General features: G+C 50.1%; 1 protein-coding gene across 1 annotated transcript in view; it reads left to right on the forward strand.

Moving 5' to 3' along the window:
• Positions 1-27258, forward strand: part of CEMIP (cell migration inducing hyaluronidase 1) — a 67800-nt gene that overhangs the window by 29283 nt on the left and 11259 nt on the right. The window contains exons 12-23 of the mRNA XM_052659972.1: positions 795-970; positions 3110-3319; positions 9596-9801; positions 10561-10630; positions 11955-12083; positions 13607-13692; positions 14708-14839; positions 16050-16085; positions 16165-16320; positions 19669-19849; positions 21115-21330; positions 26239-26450. Coding sequence (XP_052515932.1) covers positions 795-970; positions 3110-3319; positions 9596-9801; positions 10561-10630; positions 11955-12083; positions 13607-13692; positions 14708-14839; positions 16050-16085; positions 16165-16320; positions 19669-19849; positions 21115-21330; positions 26239-26450 — 1810 coding nt within the window. The remainder of the gene's footprint in view (positions 1-794; positions 971-3109; positions 3320-9595; positions 9802-10560; positions 10631-11954; positions 12084-13606; positions 13693-14707; positions 14840-16049; positions 16086-16164; positions 16321-19668; positions 19850-21114; positions 21331-26238; positions 26451-27258) is intronic.

The following is a 27258-nucleotide window of genomic DNA, read 5'->3' on the forward strand; positions in this document are numbered from 1 at the left end:
TCTGTGGTATGGTTCGGGCTGCAAATCAGCACAAGAGACTGTTGCTGTCTATAATTACATCCTCAGAAGAAAGAGACAGCACCTAGGAGCCAGGTCAGCAGTCTCAGGGACGAGCTGAATTTAAAGGCAGCCTGTTGTTTTTGTTGTTGTTCAGTCTCTCGGTCTGGTCCAACTCTGCAGCCCCATGGACTGCAGCACGCTAGGCTTCCCTTTATCGAAGTGGCTTTGAAGAGGGGATTCGTCTTGTGTCCGTAAGAAACCCAACTGGTAGGCAGTCTACGGCGTGAGTTCTGTGGGATCATCCAGAGCCCAGGTTTCTTCCCTCTGGTTGCTGTACCATTTCCAGGGTATATTCTCACACAGGCAAGGCTGGCCCACCACCAGTGCCCACATCCCAGCCCCGGGGGAGAGCAGGAGCAGCCTGCAGGGTGCACGCGTCACCTCTGCTCATCCTCTGACCACGCTGACCTGCGGGGAGGCTAGGGAGTATGGTTGTCCCGGGAGGTCTTGTGTCAGCTAACATAGAAGTTTCTAGTACTGACAAGTGGAAAGGGGGTAGGAATTAGGGGACAAATAGCCATGTCTGCCATGGGCTTCAGACATGAGCGTTCATGGCTGGCTCTTCATCCAGGCAAGTAATTTCATCTCCCTGGGCTTCACTCTTCTATAAAATGGGGCTCAGGGTCCTGGACAACCCCAGGTACCACAGAAGCAGTGGAAGCCCCTGGTGGGTCCTGGCACAGTGAATACAGGCAGCACCTCTGATGCTCCCTGCTTCCCTTCTTCTGCCCTAGGCAAGCCAATGTACCTGCACATTGGGGAGGAGATCGATGGTGTGGACATGCGTGCCGAGGTGGGACTCCTGAGCCGGAACATCGTGGTGATGGGGGAGATGGAGGATGAGTGCTACCCCTACAGCAACCACCTCTGCCACTTCTTTGACTTCGACACCTTTGGGGGCCACATCAAGGTACGACAGATCTACCTGGCAGAGTCCGTCAACCCAACCAGGAGGATTCGCACAATGCCACCCTGGGGGCAGGGGTGCTTGGCAGGGAAGGGATTGGGAGGCAAAGGGTAGGATCAAGAGAGGGGGACCCTCTGGAAGCGGGAGGAGGCTTGTGTATCATCCACTGGGGTGCAGTTTCATCTGTCAGTGCTTGGGGCTGAGAGAGACGATGAGGAACACCCACTCCCCAGGTCTGTGGCACCCATCACACTGTGCTTCCTGCCTTCATGGTTCCCATTTTCAATCACGGCTTTCATTCCCTTTCTTCATTAGTTAACCCTGAGGACTTCCTAAAAGAAGAGCATTTAACTCACACAAAGTCACATTTATAATAGATCCTTCCCAGGTGGTGCTAGTGGTAAAGAACCTGCCTGCCAGTGCAGGAGACAAAAGAGACTCAGGTTTGATCCCTGGGCTGGGAAGATCCCCTAGAGGAGGATATGGCAACCTACTCCAGTATTCTTGCCTGGGTAATCCCATGGACAGAGGAGCCGCAAAGAGTTGGACACGACTGAAGCAACTTAGCACACACACACTGCTAAAATACGGAGAAAGTGATAAGCAAGGGAGAACTAGAAGTTCTAGCTTCACATTTACCTGTGAGTTTCCCAGTAGAGACTCAAGACCAAGGCAGAGATGATGAGCTACAGGGGTTCTCATTGCGCAACAAAGAAAAATGGTATCAATTCACTGGAGCTCATGTTTTCCTAGCATTCAGCTCATAGGGGAATTTTCTTTAGCATCTCTCTATAAGGTGCCTATACCTGGCATATTGAATATCCTAAGACATGCCAGCCTCCTTCATGAAGCCATTGCTTCCAGTGATTTGAGGTTAAAACTGGTAGAATAACAGTATACCCTCGGGTTTTGTAAAAATAATTCTTTTGAAGCTAAATTCATATGCTCTAAGGATAAGACTTTTTTAGTAATCTAACAGAAAGGAATAATTGAGTGAAACAGTTCATCATGGAGTCCCTGCTGACATAGGTAAGACAATTTTCTTTTTGTCGCAGGGGTCTATATCATAAGATTTTTAGCATCTCCAGCCCCTGCTCATTAAATTCAAGCAGTACCTCCCAGTCACTGCACCCTCCAATACCACTTCTGCATATTTCCGATCAGTGTCTGGGGAGGAGGGGGGCAGGGGTGGTAGTATAAAATCATTAGAGGGATTAAAGCAAAAATAGCAGGTTTATGTCACTCACGCTGCTACAATCCTGTTTCCCATCTTGAGAGTGAATCCCTGAGTGACCAGAGCACTCCTTCCCACTTTGCCCAACCTAGACCCAGAATCATTCTTAACACAGCTCTCCAGGGCAGCCACTGCTAGAGTCGGCATTTCCATGGGTACCTGTTTTTGGAAGGAATGGTTAGCATGTCCTGAAGTCATCCTTCCCTAGTAGAAGTTAGCAGAGCTCAACCTGGGGCAGGAATTGTGTTTGAACTGTGCTTTCATGGTGAGTTCCTGGAGTATAGACATTCATTGCGATCAAGTAGGTCCTTTGAAATGTGTAACAATGGCTCTGAGTGTACTATGACATAAGCGTGTGGAACACCCTACAGCTCACACACACACTACTAGAGTCACGGGCTGGTGAAGACCCCAAGCTCAGCTTCCTCTTCTCCCAGCCAGGAGAGGGCCTCAGATGGTGGACCACAACCTGGGCTCTTACTGCCCCAGTGTCCATCCTCTCTTGGGCTCCCTAACCCTCCTAGGGCATGCTTCTTGCTAGCGTCCCCCAGGTTATCTCAGGGTCACCCCTTTCTCATAATGGTCAGTAGCTTAGGAGGCAGGAAAAGAAGGTTGAGGCAAACCCCAGACACCGCACATTCCCGCTGCACCTCTTGATCCCACACAATCCGTTGCCCTGCTCATCACAATATTATCAGCAGTACCCTGTCTCCAGTGAGGTAGGAAGAGTCAGACATCTCAACCCATTTGCAGAGAATGTCTTTGATGAACTGAGTCCCTGAGGTGGGGCTCAGTGAAACATTCTGAAGACAACACGTGTATGTGCATTTCTGAAATGTGGGCACCAGCAAGGGGGATCAGGGAGCAGCCCCATGGACCCCTTCTGACTCTGGGCTCTGCTCTCCCAGTTTGCACTGGGATTCAAGGCCGCACACCTGGAGGGCGTGGAGCTGAAGCACATGGGCCAGCAGCTGATTGGTCAGTACCCAATTCACTTCCACCTGGCAGGCGACGTGGATGAAAAGGGAGGCTACGATCCGCCCACGTATGTCAAGGATCTCTCCATCCACCACACGTTCTCCCGCTGTGTCACTGTCCACGGCTCCAATGGCTTGTTGGTAAGCACTTCCTTCCCGGGGCAGCAAGGGATCCAGAGCCCCTTCATCTCCTTCATTTCCCTCCCTGAGGCCAATCGGCTTACTGCTGGGCCCAGGGATCGTTAGCAATGGTGGGATGTTTTAGATCTAGTCACTTGGTCCAGGGCCATTGGGGGTGGAACCATCCTTGGCTCAAATTTGAGAATGATATCGATTGAGAAGAGGTAACCCACCAAAAAAGGAGAAAATAAGGGTGTATCCTTGCTAAAGGGCACCAAGCTACAGAGATGGGTGAGCACTCAGTGGTCACAGGGAGTCTAGCTCTTCTGCTCCTTGGTTTGCCTGAGGATCATTCCATGACTGTGCGTCATGATGAATCTGCTTAACTGCAAATGAGGCAGGGGTCATGCCAAGCCTGCCTGATGGGCTTGCAGTGGCGGCAGGAGTGGGCCCTTTCCCTTTTTCTTCTATTGAACCAAGTGTCTTCAGAGCAATAAGCACTGGGGGAAATGCCTTCATTAGTAAGTTGGTGTGTGTGTGTGTGTGTGTGGCTTGTCTTGATTTGCACAGATAATTTTTACACTCAATTGATCCTTCTTTAAGTGAGCTCAGCTTACATCCTCCATAATTTTAAAGCTGGACATTACAAAATGGCACCCTGCATGCTGAGTCCAGTTTGTGTTTTGTTTGGCTTGTATCACATTTAGAGAAACATTTGATAATTTTACATGAAATGGAACTTTCTTTCAGTGGACCAAACTCACATCCTCTGTGAACTTTTAAACCGGATGTCACAAAATGGCACCCAGCAAACTGAACCCAGCGGCCAGACATGTTTTGTTTGGCTTAAGTGTTTAAAGAAACATTTGAATGAGTTTTCATCACTTGAAAATGGAGAGATTTCACATAAAATCTTGGATTCTTGGCTTCCTTTGAGAAGTAGGCTGAATTGGCAACACTAGACCCACATTCCTGCCTGGCCACGATAGACTGGGGCAAAGTCATAGCACCCCTACCCCAAGGTGGGCTTTGCTCTGGTTTACACCATGCCCACCACTTCCTAGTGCATTATAGTAAATTCTCCTAGCAGGGGCACTCATCAGTATAAAGGGGACAGCATGGGTTGGGGGGCGTAGTCTAGAAAGGCTTGGTCCACAGGTGTTGAGCTATGGACCTTGGGCAAGTTGCCCACCCTCTCTAAGTCTCCTGTGGGAAACAGGCTCACGTGGAGTGGGGGGTGGTCAGAGCATGGAAAGTGCTGTGGGTGGGGCTGGAGGGCTGTTCTCAGGGGCTTCTGTCAGGGCAGTGCTGCAAGGGGGCATCTCCATGGAGACGAAAACTGTGGAGAAGCTGGGGAAGTGGGATCTTCCTGAATTAGGAATCAAGCTCGTGGCTCATGCACTGGCAGGCAGATTCGTAACCGCTGGACCACCAGGGAAGTCCCTTACTCATTTCTCGATTCATGAGCTGCTCTCATCTCTCCTCCCCTCCTGAGCCCACATGAGGAAAACAGACCCTTGGCCCTGTTTTCCCCCAAGGTTCAGAGGCTAGGGCTTCTCCTGGCAGAGTGGGAAGGAGATGGGCCGAGGGGGGTGGTGGGTGGTGCGGAGTGTGCATCACAGATCAGCACAGACATCAGCTGGAAATGGAGAGACTGGTTTTTCTTCTCAAGCCCTCCCTCCCTCTACCTGGTTGTGGGGGTCCTGCAGTGCCCTTCCCCACCTGTCCTGGGCCACCTTAGAGACTCACTCTTTTCCTCATTAGGCAGAATGATTGAGGTCTTGGTTTCCTTTTCCAACTTATATTTGCATTTTCATTTTTTTAAATTTAAATTTATTTATTTTAATTGGAGGCTAATTACTTTACAATATTGTATTGGTTTTGCCATACATCAACATGAATCCCCCACGGGTGTAGCTCATTAACACAGGCTGCAAAACAAATCACCACCTACTCCAAAGCTCTTTTCCTTAGCAGCTCAAAAAAAAAAAAAAAAAAAAGAGGAGGCAGAAATGGCAGAAGCTCAGAAATTACAGTCTTCCTTTTAATAAGGTCATACTTAAGGCCAAGTTTCTCACTAAGACGAATTATATCATACTCACCCTAGAAGGCAGAATCAGGTATACAGTTCACTTCTGTTTGTATTTGTTTTATATTTTAAATTGCTTTTTATTGGTGTATAGTTGCTTTACAATGTTGTGTTAGTTTCTGCTATACAGCGAAGTGAATCAGCTATACATACACATATATCCCCTCTGTTTTGAATTTCCTTCTCCTTTAGATCACCACAGAGCACTGAGTAGAGTTCCCTGAGCTATGCAGCAGGTTCTCATTAGTTATCTGGTTTTTAAAATTAATTGATTTATTTTAATTGCAGGATAATTGCTGTACAATATTGTGACAGCTTTTGCCGTATATCAGCATGAATCTGTTTTACACAGGGTAGTATTTATTTGTCAGTCCCAGTCTCCCATCCCCTCCCCCATTTGTATTTGTCCCAGTCTCCCAGTGCATCCCATCCCCTCCCCCATTCGTATTTGTCCCAGTCATTTCCTTTTCACGCTGTGTGCAGGCTGCAGGAGGAAGTCCTTGTAGTTGGGGTGACCCTAAGCCCTGATTTGCATCGAACAGTTCCGGTTTACAGCTGTTGTCCCTAAACCGATTACTAATAAATAATAGTTAATAGCAGTTATGTTAATATAATTATCAACTTAATAATTATTAATTATATTTAATAGTTAATAGTCAATTGATATTAATAGTTCCCACTTTCATTCTCAAAAATGTCCTGGTTGAGAATAAACTACATGGGTCGCTCTAACTGAAGCAGGTCCTAAGAGCTGAGGAAGTTTACCCCTCAAAATCTCATGCCTAGACTCCACTTTACAACAGTTGAAGACTGAAAACGGCTGTCAGGAATCACTTTCATGATCTCAGTCATGAGGGAAGCTATCCAGAAGAACAAAGGGAAAATGCAGTTTGGGCAAGAGAATGGCCAGGAGTGCACACATTGCTTCCAGATAGCAAACATGAGGATTCGGTGGGTACACCATATGTCCATGTGTGTGTGTCTGTTTATCCAGCTCCTCTCTGTCTATCTGAGAGCCCTTTGGACTGCAAGGAGATCAAACCAGTCAATCCTAAAGGAAATCAACCCTGGATGCTCCTTGGAAGGGCTGATGCTGAAGCTGAAGCTCCAGTACTTTAACCACCTGAAGCAAAGAGCCGAATCACTGAAAAAGACCCTGGTGCAGGGAAGATTGAGGGCAGGAGGAGAAGGGGGTGACAGAAGATGAGGTGGTTGGATGGCATCACCAACTCAATGAACATGAGTTTGAGTGAAGGACAGGGAAACCTGGCATGCTGCAGCCCACGGGGTCACAGACTCAGACACGACTGAGAGACTGAACAGCAACATCTGTCTACCCACCTACATATCTGTCATCTACCTATATGTACCCATCTCAAGCCGTATCACAGTTCAAGGGTCTTAATTCTAGGAACTGTTCTAAGGAACATCTGTCATCCAGTGTTAGGGCTGGAAGGGATTTCAGAAGTCTCCCTAAGGACACTCGCAAATCACACAGCAAGTCTGTGGTGAAGCCAAACTTGAACTTGTGTCTTCCACTCCCAGCCCAGGGCTTTCTTCTACCTTATCACACTGCTCTCTTGACTCTATATGCTACTTCACCTCACTCCTAAAGAGAAGAAAGAAACGCAACACAAGACAGGAGCGTTTTTTCTCTGGTGCTGTTGAGAACTGGTTCATACACAAAGTTTAGATCAGACAGATGGAGAAGCAAGTCTCCATCCGTCCTTGCAAGAGAAGGGACTTGGGCAACTTTCTAAGTCTCGGTGTCATTGGTTGAAAGGGAATAGTAGTTTGGATGAGGATTGAATGAGATAATATATGTAAAGCATTTCACACCTAGCAAATAGGAGTTATTTTTATTCCTTTCAATAAGGATTTTTCTCTCCAGAGCACAACTCAAAAGGAGGGAATTTCTTTTTCAGCCATTTGTTAGAATAAGAATGTATTCATTATTCACTTGGATTCAAAGAATGACAACCAAATTATGATCCAGACAATGGGCAACTGGGTGCATGGGATTTAAGAGGAACTGTGGGCAGCAGGCAGGAGGCCCGGGTCTGAACATGGCTCCACCGCCCTCCTCTGGGCCTCAGTGTCCTCCTCTGTTAAGTGAAGGCATTAAACTTGCTCTCAGATGTCCCTGCCAGGACGAGCAACCCATGCTTTCTCACCTCTTCCTCCCAGGCTTGTCTGCCCAGGCTATTTATAAGAAACTTTCATTGCTCACTAGGAGGAAAGGAAGCAGTCCCATTGCGTGACCTTGGTATTGGCTAAAATGCTTATTGAGGGACAGAATAGCATTCAAGACCACGCCCTTGCCTAGTATCAAAGATCAAGGGGGTGATACTTGTTTGAGAGAACAGAGAGCTTGCCAGGGCAGCTGTGCTTGTGACCCACCCCTACGGGTGGATGGACACAGTTAGAAAACTGGGGTTTCAGCCCTGGTTTCACACATGTGGGTTGCATGACCTTGGGCAAATCACTCAACCTTTCTGAGTCTCATTTTCCTCATCTCTAAAAGAAAAAATATCATTATTGAATTATGTAAGATTTCAGCAAGGTTAAAAGGTATAAGCGCCCAGGCCAGTGCTGGGACATGAAGGGTCCTAGTTCTGGATGCTTCTAGCGCAGGGCTGCATGGGAGTTGGGGGAGTAGGTAAGATTTGTCATAGAAGAGACCCCGGAGGGAAGCGGGGTGTTTACCCTGGATTAGTGCTCCTCAGACAGGGGCAATTCCGTCACTTCCCTTTCCCAATGGAATTGTTGCTTAGTCTCTAAGTCGTGTCCGACTCTTTGTGACCCCTTGGACTGTGGCCCGTCTGGCTCCTCTGTCCATGGGATTCTCCAGGCAAGAATACTGGAGTCGGTTGCCATTTTCTTCTCCAGGGGATCTTCCCAATGCAGGGATCAAACCCATGTCTTCTGCATTGCAGGCAGATTCTGTACCATCTGAATCACTGGGGAAGCCTATCCCAATAGGATACTTGGAAATGAATGTCTGGAAATATTTCTGGTTGTCACAGCTGAAAAGGTTCTGCTGGCATCTAGTGGGTAGGGGCCAGTGATGTTGCTGAACCTCCCATAATATACAGGATTACCTCTTGAATGGTAGCAGTGCTGGAGCGGGAGTTGTTTGGGGGTGATAGATGAATTTTTTCTGGGGCCTGTTGCAGCATCAGGTTGAATGATGTCATAGGGGAGCAAGAGTTTCCCTGGTTGAGTGATGTCATTGGGCAGTCAGGACCCAGGGACAGGGATGGAGATGGAAGAGCTCAGTCAAAGTAGTGGGGTGCTTCTTGCCATCCTCACACCCCACTGTGGACAGGGCACCTTGGGAGGTAGCCAGCATCTCATCTGGGCCATTCAACTGAACCAGGAGGCCCATTTGTCAGGGATGTTGGTGAGCAGAGTCAAGAAGGTACAGCTCTGCCCAGAGGCCCTCTGAGGAGCCTCTAACTCTCAGATCAATGAGTTCATTGAGATTCAGACCCAGAGGGGCCTTGGAGATCCTGGAGCTGGACTCCTTCATTGTGAAGTGGGGAGAGTGTGCTGGAGAGAGCTTGAAAGACTTGTCTGAGAGACTGTACCCCAGGCCTCTCCATGTTTTCAAGTGGTTTCTAGGCTTAGCCCCCCAACTCCGTGATTCCAAGAAGGATATTGAAGAGCTGGAGTTTGCAACCCTTTCTGGCTTTCTCAAATGAGGCTTGATATGGATTGTGGGCTTCAAAGCAGGCTTGGGTCTATGGGTGAGGGCAGAGTGAGGAGCCAGTCTTCCTACAATAAGCCCACCTGGCCTGGCTCAGGTGCTGTCCCCAGGTGGCACTCTCCCCACCGCCCTTTCTGGGGGACCTCTTGGTGAAATCCTCTAAGTCCTCGTAAGCAGTGTACTCGCTGTGTCCTCACCAGGTTAGGCTCACAGGACCTCGTCCACAGTCTCCTCGTGGGCCCATTCTAACATCTCGTCCTTTTCCCCACCCCGGGAAGCCTCAGTCATAATACCCCCAGATGCAAGGGACTTTAAAGTCTGGCTCTATCGCCCTGTCCCATCCTCCCCAGGCCCAACACCCACGTCTGGTCCATTTTCAAATGCCCAGTGCCCCTCTCAGAGCCTGGTGGCGCCTGAGGCTGTGCGTGTGTGTGGAATGGATGAATGAGCAAATGAGTGGCGATGCTGGGTGACCTGTCCGCTGTCTTGACCCCGGCAGGTCAAGGATGTTGTAGGCTATAACTCTTTGGGCCACTGCTTCTTCACGGAAGATGGGCCAGAAGAGCGCAACACTTTTGACCACTGTCTCGGCCTCCTCGTCAAGTCTGGGACCCTCCTCCCCTCCGACCGCGACAGCAGGATGTGCAAGACGATCACGGAGGACTCCTACCCGGGCTACGTCCCCAAGCCCCGGCAGGACTGCAAGTGAGCCTCCCCCTCACGCAACTTCCCACCCAGCCTCCGACTCCTCAGTCCTGGGCTCCTGTGTGGCTCAGACCTTGCAGCCTTAACCACCTGAGGCTCTCAGCTGCTCAGGCATAGTGTGTTTTCTATTCTCCCTTCTCACTGGGCCTCATGGGCATCGGTCTTGTCCAGAGAGACCACTGTTCTCATCCTTGGGTTTTTCCGGGTGACACACAGGGCTTCTTTGAGGAGAGGAAGCAGGCTGCCACCTCGGCACCCACAGCCTGCACATATGGGTACCAGCTGCCCAGTGTGCTTCCGGACATGAGAGTCAGGACAAAGTCCAAGACAGAAATAGTCAGAGAGAGACAGAGAGAGTCAGACAGAGACAGAGACAGTCAGAGAGACAGAGAAACAGAGCTTCCTATGCGATCACCCTACTGAGTCCAGGGTCTCTCCCTTAGAAACAGCCACTTTCCTGGGTTCCCCTTATTTCCACTTATTCTAGGATCCATCTCAGATTTAACCCACAAACTTGCTTCTACCATCAAGAGCCAGACCTCATTCAAATTCCGAGCATGTTAGGGGTGTAAATGCATACCACTTTAATGAGAAAATTAGGCTTCAGATCAGCAAATCAAGGGCTTCTCAAATCACTGCTAAGAGGCTCCTCGAAGCTTCATTAGAGCCCTTGACCTGGGGCACCCCTCCAACCCGGCGGCAGAACGGGAGCCGGTGGCCCTCCGTCTGATGCCGCTCCATCTCTGCCCCTGTCCACAGTGCTGTGTCCACCTTCTGGATGGCCAATCCCAACAACAACCTCATAAACTGCGCTGCTGCAGGATCCGAGGTGAGCAGAAACATCCCTGCCTTGGGTGGGGCTGGGGTAGAGGAGACGGCCAGGTCCAGCATATAGAATATGTATGCCTTGAGCCCCAGTCTAGACATCTACACAGACAGGAGCAGGGTGAGGAGGGAAGGGCCAGCTTGGGAGGCAGATGGACTTGGTTTTCTTTTTCTGTTTTTGGCTGCAGCGGGTCTTCATTGCTGTGCACGGGCTTTCTCTAGTTGTGGTGTGAGGGCTTCTCATTACAGTGACTTCTCTTATTGCGGAGCACAGGCTCTAGATAGCTATGGCACAGAGGTTTAGTCGCCCTGAAGCATGTGGGATCTTAGCTCCCAGACCAGGAATCAAATCTGTGTCTCCTGCATTGGCAGGCGGATTCTTAACCACTGGACCACCAGGGAAGTCCAGGGGGACTCGGTTTTAAGTGATGCCTCTGGCCCTTTGTCACACTGATGATCGTAGCTAACGTGATCAATAACTCATTGTTAGATGCCTGGCATATCAGTGTTCTAAGCTCCAATAATTTAAAATTGTTTTCACACTTTAATAACAATTTAAAATAATTTAAAATTTTAATAATTAAAAAATTATTTTGTGTTGCTGTGTGTGCAAGTTTATTTATTTGTATTTATTTTTGGCCACACCATGCAGCATGTGGGATCTTAATTACCCATCCAAGAATTGGATCTGTGCTCCCTGTACTGGGACCGTGGAGTCTTAACCTCTGAACCACCAGGGAAATCCCATAAACTCCAGTAATTTATCAACCTTGTATCAACCCTATGAGATTTGTGCTATGACCTACCAGCTGATGGGGAGGAAGGTCAGGCAGGGACAGGCAGAGGGTCCAAATACAGCATTCTGTCTACCCTGCCTGCTTCTCACCCAGCCCTCTGTGCTGCTCACCTTCCTGGGGGTCCTGAGCAGGTCAACTGCTGTTTCTGGGCCTCAGCTTCCATGTCTGCAGAATAAAAGGGAAAAGCTAAGAAAAAAGCTCAGGCGACCCTTGTGTTCTGTGTTGGGAGAGGGGGTGGTGATGGACCCCAAGGTAGCTCTGAAATCCAGCCATTTGTCTCCCATGGCTGATACAGTAGGACCCCACGAAATGTTTTAACAGTCAGGATGGAACTCCCACACCCTCACACCCCGCCCGCCCACAAAATATATTTGCCTCATACTTTTCACTGTTTCCTGCAGGTGTGTTTGGGGTGGGGCCATTTGGGTGATAGCACTAGGCTCACCCCAAGTCTGGGCCATACAGTTACCCCCACAAGAAGCTCCCTGGCTCTGAATTCTGTGCCTTTCCCCCTGTGTCCTCCTCCACCAGGAAACTGGATTCTGGTTCATTTTTCACCATGTCCCGACGGGCCCCTCGGCCGGCATGTACTCCCCGGGTTATTCAGAGCACATTCCACTGGGGAAATTCCTTAACAACCGAGCACACTCCAACTACCGGGTAAGAGCTCCCAGACTGCGCCTCCCCGCCAGCCCATTGGTCAGGCTTCCCAGGCCCGCACAGGGTTCAAGCCCGAACTGCCACCACTGACAGCCGGGAGCAAGTGCATTCCTAGCCTTGGACTTGAAGGACACAGAGCGGCCTTCCGTGGCCTCCCAGGCCCTGGCTGTCCTTAGCAAGGCTCTCCTGTGGCTGTTCCTGCCTTGGCCTCCACCTGGCAACCGGTCGGAGCCGAAAGGAGAGGCAGGAAGCACCATCACTCAGGCTGCTCCTGCTGGCGGCCCCTGCTTGGGGCACCTGAGTGACTTTGCAGCGCACGTGGTGGGGATGGGAGCTGTGGTGGGGAAGAGGGGCTGTGGAGAGACAACTGTTGGCCCCTTGTCACGACCCCTTCCTTGAGAAGCCTCCCCATGAGCGGGGGCTGGGCCACACAGGACCCTGATGTTTGGGGAGGTTGGAAAGGAGAGGAATACTCGAGGGAGGACGGTAGCCAGGACTCCTGGGCACAGAGGGAGGGCCGGGCCCTGAGGAAGGTGGCAGGGAGGGAAGGGGACAAGAAGACCCTCGAGCTGGATGGATTCTGAGGCCTGAGCCAGGGAGGAGCCCTGCGCATGGTGCTGGCGCCCAGTGAGCCCTGACCCCATGTCACCGTGTGAGGCCTCTGCCCCCAGCTCTTCCCCTGGCCTGTCTTACTTGGTCCTCACAGCAGGACCTCAGTGTCATCAGCCCATCTTACAGAGGCTGCAACTGAAGACCCAGAGGTGATGGGATTTACCCAAGGTCACACTCATGAGGGAAGTGCTGAGGATGGAGCCCCACTTCTGACTCATTCACCTCCCCACCGCTTAATTACATGCCAGCTGAAGATCACAGTAGCCAGCGTCCTCAGTTACATAAAGAGGAGATGATGTGTCAAACCTTCCTAACAGGCCGAGGGAATCAAGCCCTAAGTAGACTGAACAGAGCTACCCTGAACAGTCTTGTTCAGTTGCCCAGACTCACGCTCACCTGTGGCTGACAAAGTGGACACCTTGGGGGCCAAATAAGAAAGTGAGATTTTTTCCCTTGAGTCAGGCAAAAACAGACAAAACTGGGGGAGGATCAAAGACCCCTGCTCCAAGGTAAAGACAAAGCTTAAGCTCAGCATTTTCTTTGCATCATTGCAGACACATTTCCCAAGACAGCCTATCTATTGTCTTTAATTTGGAACCTGGGCTTATAACTGCCCAAAGCAGTGTGAGTTCTGGTAATGGACTTAGCTGTATGTCCTTGGACAAAATACTTAACCCCATCTAAACCTCAGCATCCTCATCTATACCAACACCTTATTCCAGATTTGACTTGAGCCGTGCAGAGCAATCCGTGTTCTTCACCTCCCTCACTGCAGAACCCCCTATCACTATTAATGCATTCTGAGAGCAAAGCTGGTTTTACTGGAGCATTCAAGAGTACACCGTGAGGCTGGGTGTGAGAAGATGCCTGCAGCCCACAATAATGTGTCCCTAAATGTCCCCTCTCCCCAGGCTGGCATGATCATAGACAACGGGGTCAAAACCACCCAGGCTTCTGCCAAGGACAAGCGGCCCTTCCTCTCCATCATCTCTGCCAGGTAATCAACCCTGGGGAGTCCATGCACTCCACGGGAGCCTCTGGACTCAGCCCTACTCCCTTCATCCACTCATCCATTCATCCTTCAAGTATCTTTTGGCACATTCTGTGTCCTGTGCATGGAACTAGCTGCTGGGGGTACTTTATGGGAAAAACTGAGTGGGGCCAAATCTGAGTCAGGGTTGAGGCCTTAGCAGTTGTAAGGAAAAAGAAATTTCAAGAGGTTTCCAGAAAAATCAGCAAAATCCAATACCTGCTTTTTAATAAGTTAACAGGGCTGGGATAGAAAAGGTGAAGAGAAAAGAAAAGAAGGGAGGAATTTTGCCATCAATTTAATAGGAAGAAACATTGAGGTTGTACCTATACATACATCTGGAGTGCAGCCCAAGGCCAGGAGCTGCTTTTAAAATGTGCTGTCCAAACCTCCAGGTAGTTAGGAAAATCTGTACCCTTTGAACAGACCAAGGTGCTTGCTCTCTGTCAAGAGTAGGCAACACCAGTGACATGATCCTCCCAGTGGAAGATTTTTGCTGGCCTGGATGTCAGGAACATCCAGGCTCAGTGCTCCATTTGGTGGCTAAGATGTAGCAGCCCAGAAAAGGCACGAGGTCAAGGTTACTCTCTGGGGTATAGAGAGCAGGGCATCTCAGACTCCCCTTCCCAGTCTGCATCAAGTGCCAGGGTTAGGACTGGCTGTCTGAACTTTCTCTGGGGCTTTGACCCCACTTTGGGGCCAGGGTTGAGGGGAGCGGTCCTCAGTGGCAATGATGAACAAGAGAAGTGACATGTCTGTAGGCTGCATGGGGCTGGCGCCTGAAGAGAAGACCTCTGACATTGGTGTCAGGCTCAGAAAGCTTATTGCAGAGCCCGGGATGGGCAGGTTGATTGCTCTTTAGCCTGAGTCTTCTGGGCACCAAGCGCAGAGAGAAGCTCCCCACCACCCAGAAGGGCAGTCAGTTCAAGAGTACCCCTTCCCCAACAACTCAGTCACCTGTGCCTCCCACGGTGTGTTCCAGATACAGCCCCCACCAGGACGCCGACCCACTGAAGCCCCGGGAGCCAGCCATCATCAAACACTTCACCGCCTACAAGAACCAAGATCACGGGGCCTGGCTACGTGGCGGGGACGTGTGGTTGGACAGCTGCAAGTGAGTGAGGCATGGGCAAAGTATGGAGACCGCATTCCTCCCCACCTCCCCCGGGTGAGAGACAGACGTGAGCAAGACAGAGGAGTCCAGGCAGACCAGTGTTTGACCTTCTGGCTGCCCAGCCAGGCAGGGACATGGAAGAGCAGTGGGCAGTGACCCAGAAAGCCTGCTAGAGGCAGCTTGTGGCTTCTGTCCACCATGTCAGTGGCTGTGGGTCATGACTGCCCCCAAATAGTCACTGGGCTTGGCTCTAGGTCACAAAGTCATTCATATCACCAGTCAGCAGAAGGAAGGAAAAGGAAACCAGCACTTTCTAGGCACTTCCTGTGTGCTGGATCCTTAGTCGCATTTATTTCTTACCCTGTTTCTCAGAGACATAAATCCTCATCTCCGTCTTAGACATGGTACACTGAGGCTCTGTTGAGTGAATTTCCTGCAAGGTGAGCACTTGAACTGGAACTTGAAATAGCAGCACATCAGACTCCAAGCCCAGAGGAAGAAAACAGGGAACCCCAAGCTCTGATAGAAGGTCCCCATGGACAGCTATGGCCACATTGGACAAGAACCAGAGGGACAGGCAGCTGAGCTGGGGTTTCCTCTAAAGGAGAAATGGAAAATGTCCTCCTGGTCTGCCTTTGGTGTTAAAAGTGGGAGACCATGGACTATCCTCGTGTTCCAGGGGTTAAGAATCTGCTTTGCAATGCATGGGACATGGATTTGATCCCTAATCAGGGAACTAAGATCCCACATGCCACTTGACAAAACTAAAGGGACACCAGAAGCTGTACATGGGAAATAAGTGCATTTCCCCATTTTATTGTGATTGATTTAAAGGAGACATGGGCTTCCCAGGTGGCGCTAGTGGTAATGAACCCACCTGCCAGTGCAGGAGACTTGAGAGATGCAGATTTGATCCCTGGGTCAGAAAGGTCCCCTGGAGGAGAGCATGGCTACCCACTCCAATATTCTTGCCCGGAGAATCCCATGGACAGAGGAGGCCAGCAGGCTGCAGTCCCTGGGGTCACAAAGAGTCGGATATAGCTGAGCATGTGAACACACACACACATCCAGAGGAGAAGGAAGTACAATGAGGGCTTCACTGAAAATGCGCATGTGGGACATTGAACAGGCTTAGACACATGATAATGCCTCTCTTTTATGTGTGTTAAGTCTGAGATGCTCTTGTCTGACTGTCTGCTCTTGTCCCCAGGTTTGCTGACAATGGCATTGGCCTAACCTTGGCCAGGTAAGAGCAGTGGTCATCGCCCCTGACACCTATGGGATGCTATCTCCGGACATCTATCTCAGACACCTTCTCTCTGCAGTGGTGGAACCTTCCCCTATGATGACGGCTCCAAGCAGGAGATCAAGAACAGCTTGTTTGTCGGCGAGAGTGGCAATGTTGGCACAGAGATGATGGACAACAGGATCTGGGGTCCTGGTGGCTTGGACCACAGTGGAAGGACCCTCCCCATAGGCCAGTAGGTTTGCAAGCGCAGCAGCTTCCTTGTTCTACCTGTTGTTGTTCAGTCATGAAGTTGTGTCTGATTCTTTGTGACCTCATGTACTGCAGCATGCCAGCACTCCCTATCTCCTGGAGTTTGCTCAAACTCACGTCCATTGAGTTGGTGATGCCATCCAACCATCTCATTCCCTGTCGCCCCCTTCTCCTTCTGCCTTCAATCTTTCCCAGCATCAAGGTCTTTTTCCAGTGAATCAGCTCTTCATGTCAGGTGGCCAAAGTATTGGAGCCTCAGCTTCAGTATCAGTCCTTCCAATGAATATTCAGGGTTGATTTCCTTTAAGATTGACTGACTTGATCTCCCTGCTGTCCAAGGGACTTGTGGCTTACCTTAAATGACAGCAGTGGAGGGAAAGATGTTAGTAAGTGGTCTCTACCTGTTGACTGTGAATTCCTCTTTTCTCTACTGGTCAGAGAAATCATGGAAGCAATTGCAATTAACCAGCAGAGGGGTGAAATCTAGAATGAGAGAGAGAAGTCAAAAAACTGTGTTGAAAGGGCGTCAACAGCAGGGCACAGCTGTCAAAACATATAATGTGGTTCTGAGCCACATCCATGGGAATTTAGTGTCTAGGATGGGTGACCCTGGCTTCCTTTCTCCTTGGACAGCCCACTCACTTGGAGCATCTCACCCACCCCTGACAGTGGTGTGAGGATAGTCAGCCCTAAGCACTTGAAGGGGAGTAACTCAGAGGGCGACGCAGCCCACAGTCACATCGCATAGAGATAGGGATCTTCAAGAGAAGATGGGACCAGACTTAGGGGAACAGCATGGGAGATGCTGTCACAGAACCTGCCATGCACTTAGAAGATGAAACTCACCCTATGTGTGCCTAAGAGTCAGCACTGGTTTTGTGTGGGAAAGAATTTTCTAGCCATCAGGTCTGTTAAACAGCAGAGTAGCGCGGCTGTCCTGGGGAGGGTGTCAGAGGCTCTCTATGGCTGGATGATAACCAGGTGGTGGGGGCCGGGGCGGGGGGCGGGGGGTGACTTGGAGAGGTGATGAGCTAGCAGAGCAGAGGGACTTGCTTAATTCCTCGGAAAACTCCAGGCTGAGTCAGCGGTGAGGATGGTGTTTCTGCTCAGACGTGAATTCAAGCCAGAGAGCGAGCCGCTAAGCCACAAGCAGCAGAGGGCTAAGATTGGCCCTTTCTGCCTTGCCCCCAAGCCTTCTCCTCTTTCTCAAGGATTTACCCTTCCTGCTCCTACAGGTGGGACCCAGGCCTAAGCCCCCAGCCCTAGAGGGATGGGAATCTTAGAAAAGATTGTGAGGACAGACCCACAGTCTCCTTGGGCATGAGCGATCTAGAAGCCCTTGTTTCTGTCTAGCCTAAGCTATGTAGCAATCCCTTCAGATCATTTTTACGAGCAACTCTGGGTCTGCGTATTTGGGTTTCCACACCGAGGGTTCCCAGCCTCGCAGGGCCAGGATGTCCTGATGACTTCCAGAGGTGAGTTTGTTTATGGAAGCCTGACAGCTTGGTCAGACTCGGGCAGGTTCCTCCAACTGCGTTTGAGAGCAGGAGCCCAGGACTACGCAGACTGAATCGTGGGGGATCCCTCCTATATAGGCCTGGGTTGGGGTCCCAGTGTAAAGTAAGCACATAGTTTAAATATAGAGCTAGTCAGAACGGGCTGCCCCTAAAATACCTTAAATGGAAAGATGCACGGAGCTTTTGCTCCATGAGAACACGATTCAGGGCGATGATATTAATCAATTACGAACAGAGAGATACAGAAATACCAGAAGTCCTTGGCACACGGTGTCCTGAAGGCACGTTGCCAAGACTAGTGTGACCAGGCCCTTCCTCAGGGGAACATGTCTGGATGAGGGGAGCCCAGCTCTGGAGATGGGGACAGCTGAAATGTGGCCACTCCCCATGGACAGACCCCCTTTTCTGCTTTGTTTTCCTTGCTCTGCCCTTCCTTCTTTATGTTTACCATGGAAAGAGAGGGTCCTGGCCCAAAGTAGTTGTTGCTATCGTCAGGTCGCTCAGTCATGTCCAACTCTTTGCAGCCCCATGGACCATAGCCCGCCAGCCTCCTCTGTCCATGGGATTTCTCAGGCAAGAACACTGGAGTATGTTGCCATTCCCTTCTCCAGGGGATCTTTCCCTCCCAGGTCTCCTGCATTGGCGTGTGGATTCTTTACCACTGAGCCACCAGGGAAGACCCCCTGAAGTAGAGATACCAGTGAAAGCATAAACTCAGGCTTGAAGAAGGAGCACGTCTAGATTCAGGGCCAGGCCCAAGACGGATCAGCTCAGCCATCATAGGCCTGTGTTCCACACCCTGTTCAGGAGTCTGTGGCAAAGGAGAGCGGCATCTTGTGTCCCTCTGCTGGACCCGAGGCAGAATTTCTGAGTCACTAGTTCTCCCGCAGCCCCTCCTACCTCCAGCTCCCAGCCTTTTGCCTCTTACTCCATCTTTCCCTGCCTCCTGGGTACCAGGGCTTTCTTGAGGTCCTCTGCCAATTCACAGGCTTGCCCTCCCCGTGGGTCCTGCCCTCTCTTCTAAGGGTGCTTGAAACATCACATTGAAGTTACTCTTCCGTTTCACTATACCTTCCGTTCCGTGTCCTCTCTCTCCCTTGTTTCCCAAACCCAGCACACTGTCCATCGAAAGGCTTACTCACAGAGAGGAAACTCATCTGGGGCTTAATCTAATTAAATTGTTATAGCAACTAAGACTCAAGACTAAGGGGATAATGACTAATGGCTGTACTCTCCCAAGGGACATGATATTGATATTGGCACTCTCCAAGAATATTCACCATATTTATCCAATGACTCTTGATAGGATGGAAAGATTTGGGGAAATGTCTGTTCAGAACATCCCCCAAACCTCAAGCCAGCAATTAGACATCCATCCATCCATCGAATAATTCATCCAGCTGTCATTTATTCATGTGTACGAGTGGCTCAACAGTGAAGAGTCTGCCTGGCCATGCAGGAGACGTGGGTTCCATGCCTGGGTCAGGAAGATCCCATGGAGGAGGGATGGCCCCCCATTCCAGTATTCTTGCCTGGAGAACCCCATGGACAGAGGAGCCTGGCAGCCGATATAGTCCATGGGGTCATAAAGAGTCGGGCACCACTGAGCACAGATGCATGCATACTGCGTCCGTAAATGCTTTCTTAGTGAATGAATTATTGAGTCAATCATGTTGTATTATAGCGGCAGTTTTGGGAGGTTGAGTAGGAATGAGGAATGATTTACCCATCATTACCATCCACCTTGGAGGGCACAACAACATGGCGGCCCGACATGGCCATCAGCCTGGCAGCTGACTCCCTTCACTCCACAGGAATTTTCCCATCCGAGGCATTCAGTTTTATGACGGCCCCATCAACATCCAGAACTGCACTTTCCGCAAGTTCGCAGCCCTGGAGGGCCGGCACACCAGCGCCCTGGCCTTCCGTCTGAACAACGCCTGGCAGAGCTGCCCCCACAACAACGTCACCAACATCGCCTTTGAGGATGTCCCGGTGAGTGGGCCTCCCCCCTGACCCGGGCGGGCTCCCAGCAAACCCAGACTTGGCCAGTGATTCACGAGTCCCTGGGGGCCTGGAGTCTGAGCTGTTGCCACCACCACAGGGGTTGAACATCCTCCTCCAAGCAGGTCAGGCCACGTCTCAGGTCTGTCTGCAGCCAAATTGGAAAAGTACAAGCGGAGGTTGCCCCACAGGTCACGTCTGGGTGAATGCCCGCCTGCCCTCAGCCTGCGCAAAACCCACCCAAGCCTTGCCAGGAACTTTCCGCTGTCCTCAGAGTTCTGAGGCTCTGTTCCTCCAAAGCTCTTGGGTTCAACCTCTACAGTCTGGTGACTGGGCCACTTCAGTTGGCACAATTAATTAAAAAAAAAAAACCAGCAGTTTCCAAAGGAATCTTTGCAGAAGAAGCTCTGTTTAATCTCTCCTGGAGACTGAAACATAAACAGGGCCCTCCTAGCCCTGGACGGCAGCAAATTAGGAGCCAGGGCTGAGGTGGTCAGGATGGAGGGCTGCCCCTGAGACGGGCAGGTCCAGGGCTCAGGGTACATTTTCTCTGGGTTACAGCATTCCCAGACCTCCCCCCTCCTCCTCCCCCTGCTCCTGCCCTTTGCCTGTCTGCCCAGATCCTGGCAGCTGAGGGAAAAGATGTGAAACTCAAGTCACTGAATTTCTTTACTCAGGCCATTGGAGGCCTGAAAGAGTTCAGTCATAGAACTCTCCAAGGGCTCGTGCTGAAAGACTGCCTTCCTACAACAGTGTACACTCACCCATACACACACACACACACACACACTCACATACACATCCTCGCTCACACATATCCCCCTGACATGTGTGTGTGTGTTTGTTATATATATATATGTCATACTTTCTCGTGCAAACACTCACCACCACCTCAACCTCATTTCCTCTCTGTCTCCGTCACACACACACTGCTCTGCCCACCTCCCCACCCCCTGCAGTCTTTGGAGCCACTTGTCATAGTACTCTCTGGGGTTGCACACAGCAGCCAGCCCTCCAGTGAGTAGAGGCCAAAACCGCGTGCTGGGCCTGAGGGCCGAAGCACAGCAGACATTTGGCTGTCTTTCTGTCCGTCTGAAGTGTCGGCCATGCAGTTTCCTGAACTGCCCCTGAGCCTCTCTGCATCGGCTGGTTGGTAGCATCAGCAGAAATCGGGAACTTCACCCTGGCCTGCCGATGGCCACTACACCCCACCCTCCACCTTCTGGTCCAGCCTCACTTTTCCGGTTTCTGTTCAGATTACTTCCAGAGTTTTCTTCGGGGAGCCCGGGCCCTGGTTCAACCAGCTGGACATGGACGGGGATAAGACATCGGTGTTCCACGATGTGGACGGCTCCGTGTCCGAGTACCCCGGCTCCTACCTCACCAAGGACGACAACTGGCTGGTCCGGCACCCAGACTGCATCAACGTTCCGGACTGGAGAGGCGCCATCTGCAGTGGGCGCTACGCGCAGGTGGGTGGGGATGCGGGGTGCGCCTCCTCGGGGTCACTGTCATCTACTCGTGGGACCAGCATTGAGCCAGGCCAGAGAGAGACATGGGCTTCTTCTTTTTGAAAGAATCGCTTAATCTATTTGTCTGCCTTTGGCTGAGCTGGGCCTCTGTTGCTGCACAGCCTTTTCTCTAGTTGCCGTGAGCAGGGGCTGCCCCTCGTTGCGGTGCCAGGCTTCTCACTGTGGCGGCTTCTCTCGCTGCGGAGCACCGGCTCTAGAGTGCAGGCTTCAGTGGTTCTGGCGCATGGGCTTAGTTCTTGTGGGATATTCCCGGACCAGGGATCAAACCTGTGTCCCCTGCATTGTCAGGCAGATTCTTTACCATTGAGCCACCAGGAAAGCCCATGGGCTTCTTCTTTATTCTTTTCTAAAAAATTTTATTATAGTTACTTTACAATGTCGTCTTAGTTTCTGCTGTACAGCAGAGTGAATCGGCTATACGTATACATATGGCCCCTCTTTTTTAGAGTTCCTTCCCATTTTAGTCACTGCAGAGCATCAAACAGAGCTCCCTGTGCTCACAGTAGGTTCTCAATAGCTATCTATTTTATACATAGTGTATATATGTCAATCCCACTCTCCCAATTCATCACCAGAAAAATCTACAAACGGTAAATGCTGAAGAGGGTGTGGAGAACAGGGACCCTCTTACTCTGCTGGTGGAAATATAAATTGGTACAGCCTTCACAGAGAACAAAAAACTAAAAACAGAACTACTGTACGACCCAGAAGTCCCAGTCCTGGGCATATGAGTGGAGAAAACCATAATTCAAAAAGATGCATGCACCGCAATGTTCCTTACAGCACTCTTTACAATAGTCAGGACAGGGAAGCAATCTAAGTGTCCATCAACAGAGGAACGGATAAAGCAGATGTGGTGCACATACACAAGAAAATAAGAGTCATAAAAAGGAATGAGATTGTGCCATTCTTTATCCTTTTTACTTTTTCTCCCCACCCAATAGAATTTTCAAAAATCCCAAGTGAAAACACTTTGTAAGCAGAGGTCAGGCTCCTGCACTTCCTGTGTGACCTCGGGCAAGTTACCTAAACTCTTGAAGCCTCTGTTTTCTTATATGTAAAATCAGGATAATAGTTGAACTCTCTTAGTAAGCATGTAAGTGCCTCACCAGTCCTCTCCACCAGAAATACAGGCACATGAGCTCAAATGTTCCAGGAGTTACATTAAAAAGGAAAAATAAATGAGTAAAATCTATTTTAATAATAGACTCTATTTAACTCAATATATTCAAAATGCTATCATCTCAACATGTAATCAGCATAAAAAATCATTAATGAGACATTTTACATTCATTTTTTTTCTGTGCCAAGTCTTCAAAATTCTTTGCATATTTGATGCTTGTAGCCCATTTAGTTTGCATTCAAAGTTTCTACAGTTAAAGTCAAAGCTAGTCCTACCAAAACAATAAAGCTGTGTTTCAGGGAAAACTCTCTTACACCACTTTTGAAATTTTAATTAATTAAAATGAAATTTAAGATCTGGGGCCTCAGCCACACTGCCCACATTTCCAGTGCCCAGTGGCCACATGGGCAGTAGGCAAGGAAAGTACCCGGAATGTGAAAATATTGGTGACTATATTGATGTTATGCAGAGGAATAACCAGGACTGGATAAGCAAAAGAAACGAGTCTCCAAGGAGACAAAGAGCTGTAAGATGAGGAGGGTGGTGAGCCGGGGGGCCCCAGTGGGTAGGAACATGTAGGAATGAGGAACTCTTCACCACCACCCCACAGGCAGGCAGTTATCACCACTGTGGACATCAGCATCCAGGGTGGGCATTAGAAGGGAGCTAAAGGGGGACTTCCTAGAGGTCCGGTGGTGAACACTCTGCACTCTCACTGCCAAGGGCCCGGGTTCATTCCCTGGTCGGGGAACTAAAATCAAAAAAGAAAAGAAAGAAAAGTGCTAAAGGTGGTAAGGTGGTTTCACATCTGGGAAGAGACAGAACAGGCAGCTAGGGAAAGGGCCATGGTGGGGCAAGGTGGGCCCCTGGGGGCAGGGCTGTGCTGGGAATAGATTCCAGCAGAGGCAAGACAGGCTGACATTAGCAGGAGAAGGGAACAGAGGAAGAAGGGGCCAGGGTCAGAGAGGTCCAGGGTGTTTCTTTCCACAGTAGAAGGGGAGGTGATGCACTGAAGGGGTAGAGAGTGGGCCTGAGCCAGGGGGTCTGCAGAGAGCAATCAGGCTGGAAAGAGTTGCCACAGAGTCTGGGAAATGCTGACAGAGGCATGTGGAAGGAGTGCCAGGCCATGCTACAAACCCAGTGGAGACGGCTGATGGAGCCTGGAGGGGCACCCCTCTCCCCATGCGAGACTTCCTCAGGCCCACCCCAGTGCTCTGCAGGGGAGGCGGCCCTGTGGAATGGTCCGGGCCGAGCGGCTGCTGTGTGGGGGCAGGACGAGGCGTCTGACGCTCTGGGAGTGAGCAGGTGACATCATGGTCCAGGGCAGCTCAGAAGGGAAGTGTGGTCGGACGGGAGCTGATGGATGGGAGTCATGACCCACATAATTAAAGGGTGACTAGACCCTTATGCCTTACAGCCACACTCTGAAAGTGAGAGCATCCCTGATTCAGGGCCGAGACATCCCGTGTGGAGGGAGCCTTGATCTTGAGCTTCCTTCCCACCCTTTCTTACTGATACGTTGCTCGTCTTCTGCGGAAAAGGGCTGACCAAGCTTGGAGGTTATCAGAATTCACTACTGGTTAATTATGATTACTATTCTCCTTTCCAGAGAGGGTGGGATGTATTGAGAGAGTAGTGTTGAAACATATACGCTACCATATGTAAAAGAGATAGCCAGTGGGAATTTGCAGTTTATGCAGGGAGCTCAACCTGGTACTCTGTGACAACCTAGAGGGGAGGGGTGGGGTGGGACATGGGAGGGAGGTTTAAGAGAGAGGGGACATACATATACCTATGGCTGATCCATACTGATGTATGACAGAAATCATCACAATATCATAAAGCAATTATCCTCCAATTAAAAATAAATTAAAATATAAAAGGATGGGTAAAGAACATGTAAACACTAAAAAATAATAATGATAATATCCTTCCTTCACTTTACAGCTTACCACAGGCTTTAAGATGCAATACCTTTAAACACTTAGACTCATGACAACTCCATGTTAGGGCAGGGTTGAAGTTCCTCTTCCCATTTTACATGTGATACAAGCAGAAAGGAAGAGAACTCCTTCTTTCCAAAGGCACAACGTTACTGAATCTTGATGTGATGTTTTCTCTTGGCCACAGCCACAGGGATGTCACCTGACGAATATGGGACAGATCCTAAAAGAGGACACAGTGCTTTATTTTGCTTATTTCTTGGCTGTACTGGACCTTTGTTGCGGCGTGCAGTCTTTCTCTAGTTGTGCACAGGGGCTTCTCTAGTTGCAGAGCACGGCTCTAGAGCATGAAGGCTGGGTGGCTGTGGGGCATTGGCTTAGTAGTTCTGTGTCATGTGGGATTTTATTTCCCCAGTATGGGACTGGACCTGTATCACCTGCATTGGAAGGTAGATTCTTAGCCACTGGGCCACCAGCGGAGTTCTGGATGCGGTGTTGCTTGTTTTTTAATGGATTTTAAAAATTGAAGTATATAGTTGATTTGGGAGCTTCTCAGGTGGCTCAGGGAGAAGGAAATGGCAACCCACTCCAGTATTCTTGCATGGGATATCCCATGGACAGAGGAGCCTGGTGGGCTACAGTCCATAGGGTTGTGAGAGTCAGATATAATTTAACGACTAAATCACTACCACCCACCAGATGGCTCAGTGATTAAAAAAATATATATGCCTACCAGTGCAGGAGACTCGGATTCAATCCCTGGACCGGGAAGATCCCCTGGAGAAGGAACTAGCAACCTACTCCAGTACTCTTGCCTGGGAAATCCCATGGACAGAGGAGCCTGGTGGGCTACAGTCCATGGGGTCACTAAAGAGTTCGACACAACTTAGTGACTAAACAACAACATAGTTGAATTACAAGGTTGTGCCAATCTCTGCAGTAAAGTGACTCAGTTATACTCATATATACTTTCTTTTCAGGTTCTCTTTTCCGTTATGGCTTATCACAGGCTATTGAATCTGGTTTCCTGGGCTATACATGGGGAACCTCTTGTTTATCCATTCTAAATATCATAGTTTGCATCTACCAACCCCAGACTCCCAATCCATCCTTCTCCCTCCTCCCTCCCCCTTTTGGCAGCCACAAGTCTTTTCTCTATCAGGACATGGTGTTTTAAACCAAGGGTGGCTCAAAGCAGTCAGGCTCTTCTGTCCCTTGGATTAAGTGGCTAACAGTCTTGCTTGCATGTTTGCCTCTGAAATGAGACACCATTGGTCGCCTGATGTGTGCCAATAGCCACAGGGACTGGCCACTCGAGCCAGACACCAGGATGAGAGGGAGAAGTCGGCCACATGCCAGGCTCTTTCTCAAATGCAGACAGGACAGTAGCTGGTTACAGGGGAGTTACTTCTGCAGCAAAAGTGTGAAAATCCTCTCTCCCCTCCTCCTTCTTCCTGATCCCCCTGACTTTCCCCCCAATTTGCTCTCTGCCAATTAAGCAGACACCCCTCCCAAGTTCCCACTGGTCTCCCCTCAACAGAGCACTTTTTTGAAGATGAATGGAGAACATTGGCTGGCTTGCACAGAACGGCTAGGGCTGCATTCACCAGCAGAAAGAGATGCCCCCTTATTTGGCCTCCTCTCATTCAAGCTTTCTAAAAAGGGCTCTGTGAAGAGCAAGTGCTTGTGAAAGTGTACTCTGTGCTCAGATGTTAACCAGATGCTCCCGGGATGACCCCTCGTAATTGCCCCGTTGTGTGTTTCCTTTTTGGGCTCTAAAAGATGTACATTCAGGCCTACAAGACCAATAATCTGCGGATGAAGATCATCAAGAATGACTTCCCCAACCACCCTCTCTACCTGGAGGGGGCCCTGACCAGGAGCACACACTACCAGCAGTACCAGCCAGTCATCACCCTGCAGAAGGGCTACACCATCCACTGGGACCAGACCGCCCCCTCTGAGCTCACCATCTGGCTCATCAACTTCAACAAGTGAGTAGGGGGCCTCATAGGAGCAAGGTGACCTGGGGACAGCTGCCCTGGCTCCGCTCAAAGCTGTGGTGATAACAGGGCCTCGTTTCAAAGTCCTGGGCTTACTGCTCACAGAATCCCAGGCTAGCCCACGTCACCCCTTCACGAGGGCTTGACATCATCTAGTGGTTAAGAGGCAGAAGACCCGGGCTGAGGCCCTGTTCCACGCATGGATGACGTCGCATAGGGTGTCTGACCCTCGGAACCTCAATTCCTTCTTCATCTAGGAGATGAGCCTGCATAGTGTGACTTTGCAGAGTTGTAGTGAGGATGGGGTGTGAGAGTGTACGGCAGGCATTGCACCCAGCCCCTGGTTTATGAAGTGCTCGATGTATGGCAAAAATCCCGGGCATTCTCGTTTCACAGAGAGAGACGAGACTCTGCGAGGTGAAGGGGTGAAGCTGAGGGCATCTGGAGAGGGCTTCATGTATTTGTTTATGTCACGTATCTTCTGTGCATGAACATCATTAACTTGGCACAGTATTCCCGTGAGACAGATATTTATCAGATGCAGAAAAGAAGACCCAGAGAGCTGAGATGGGCCCCACAATCAGGCTGAACCAGGAAGGAGCTGAATCCAGATCTTACCTATCCTGGTTTTTTTTACTCCAGCCCTGTTGAAGTGAAAAAGTGAAAGTGTTAGTCGCTGAGTCGTGTCTGACTCTTTGCAGCCCACTGGACTGTGGCCCACCAGGCTTCTCTGTCCATGGAATTCTCCAGGCAAGAATACTGGAGTGGGTGGCCAGTCCCCTCTCCAGGGGATCTTCTT

This window comes from Budorcas taxicolor, chromosome 21 (genome assembly GCF_023091745.1).
Source record: "Budorcas taxicolor isolate Tak-1 chromosome 21, Takin1.1, whole genome shotgun sequence".
Lineage (NCBI taxonomy): Eukaryota > Metazoa > Chordata > Mammalia > Artiodactyla > Bovidae > Budorcas > Budorcas taxicolor.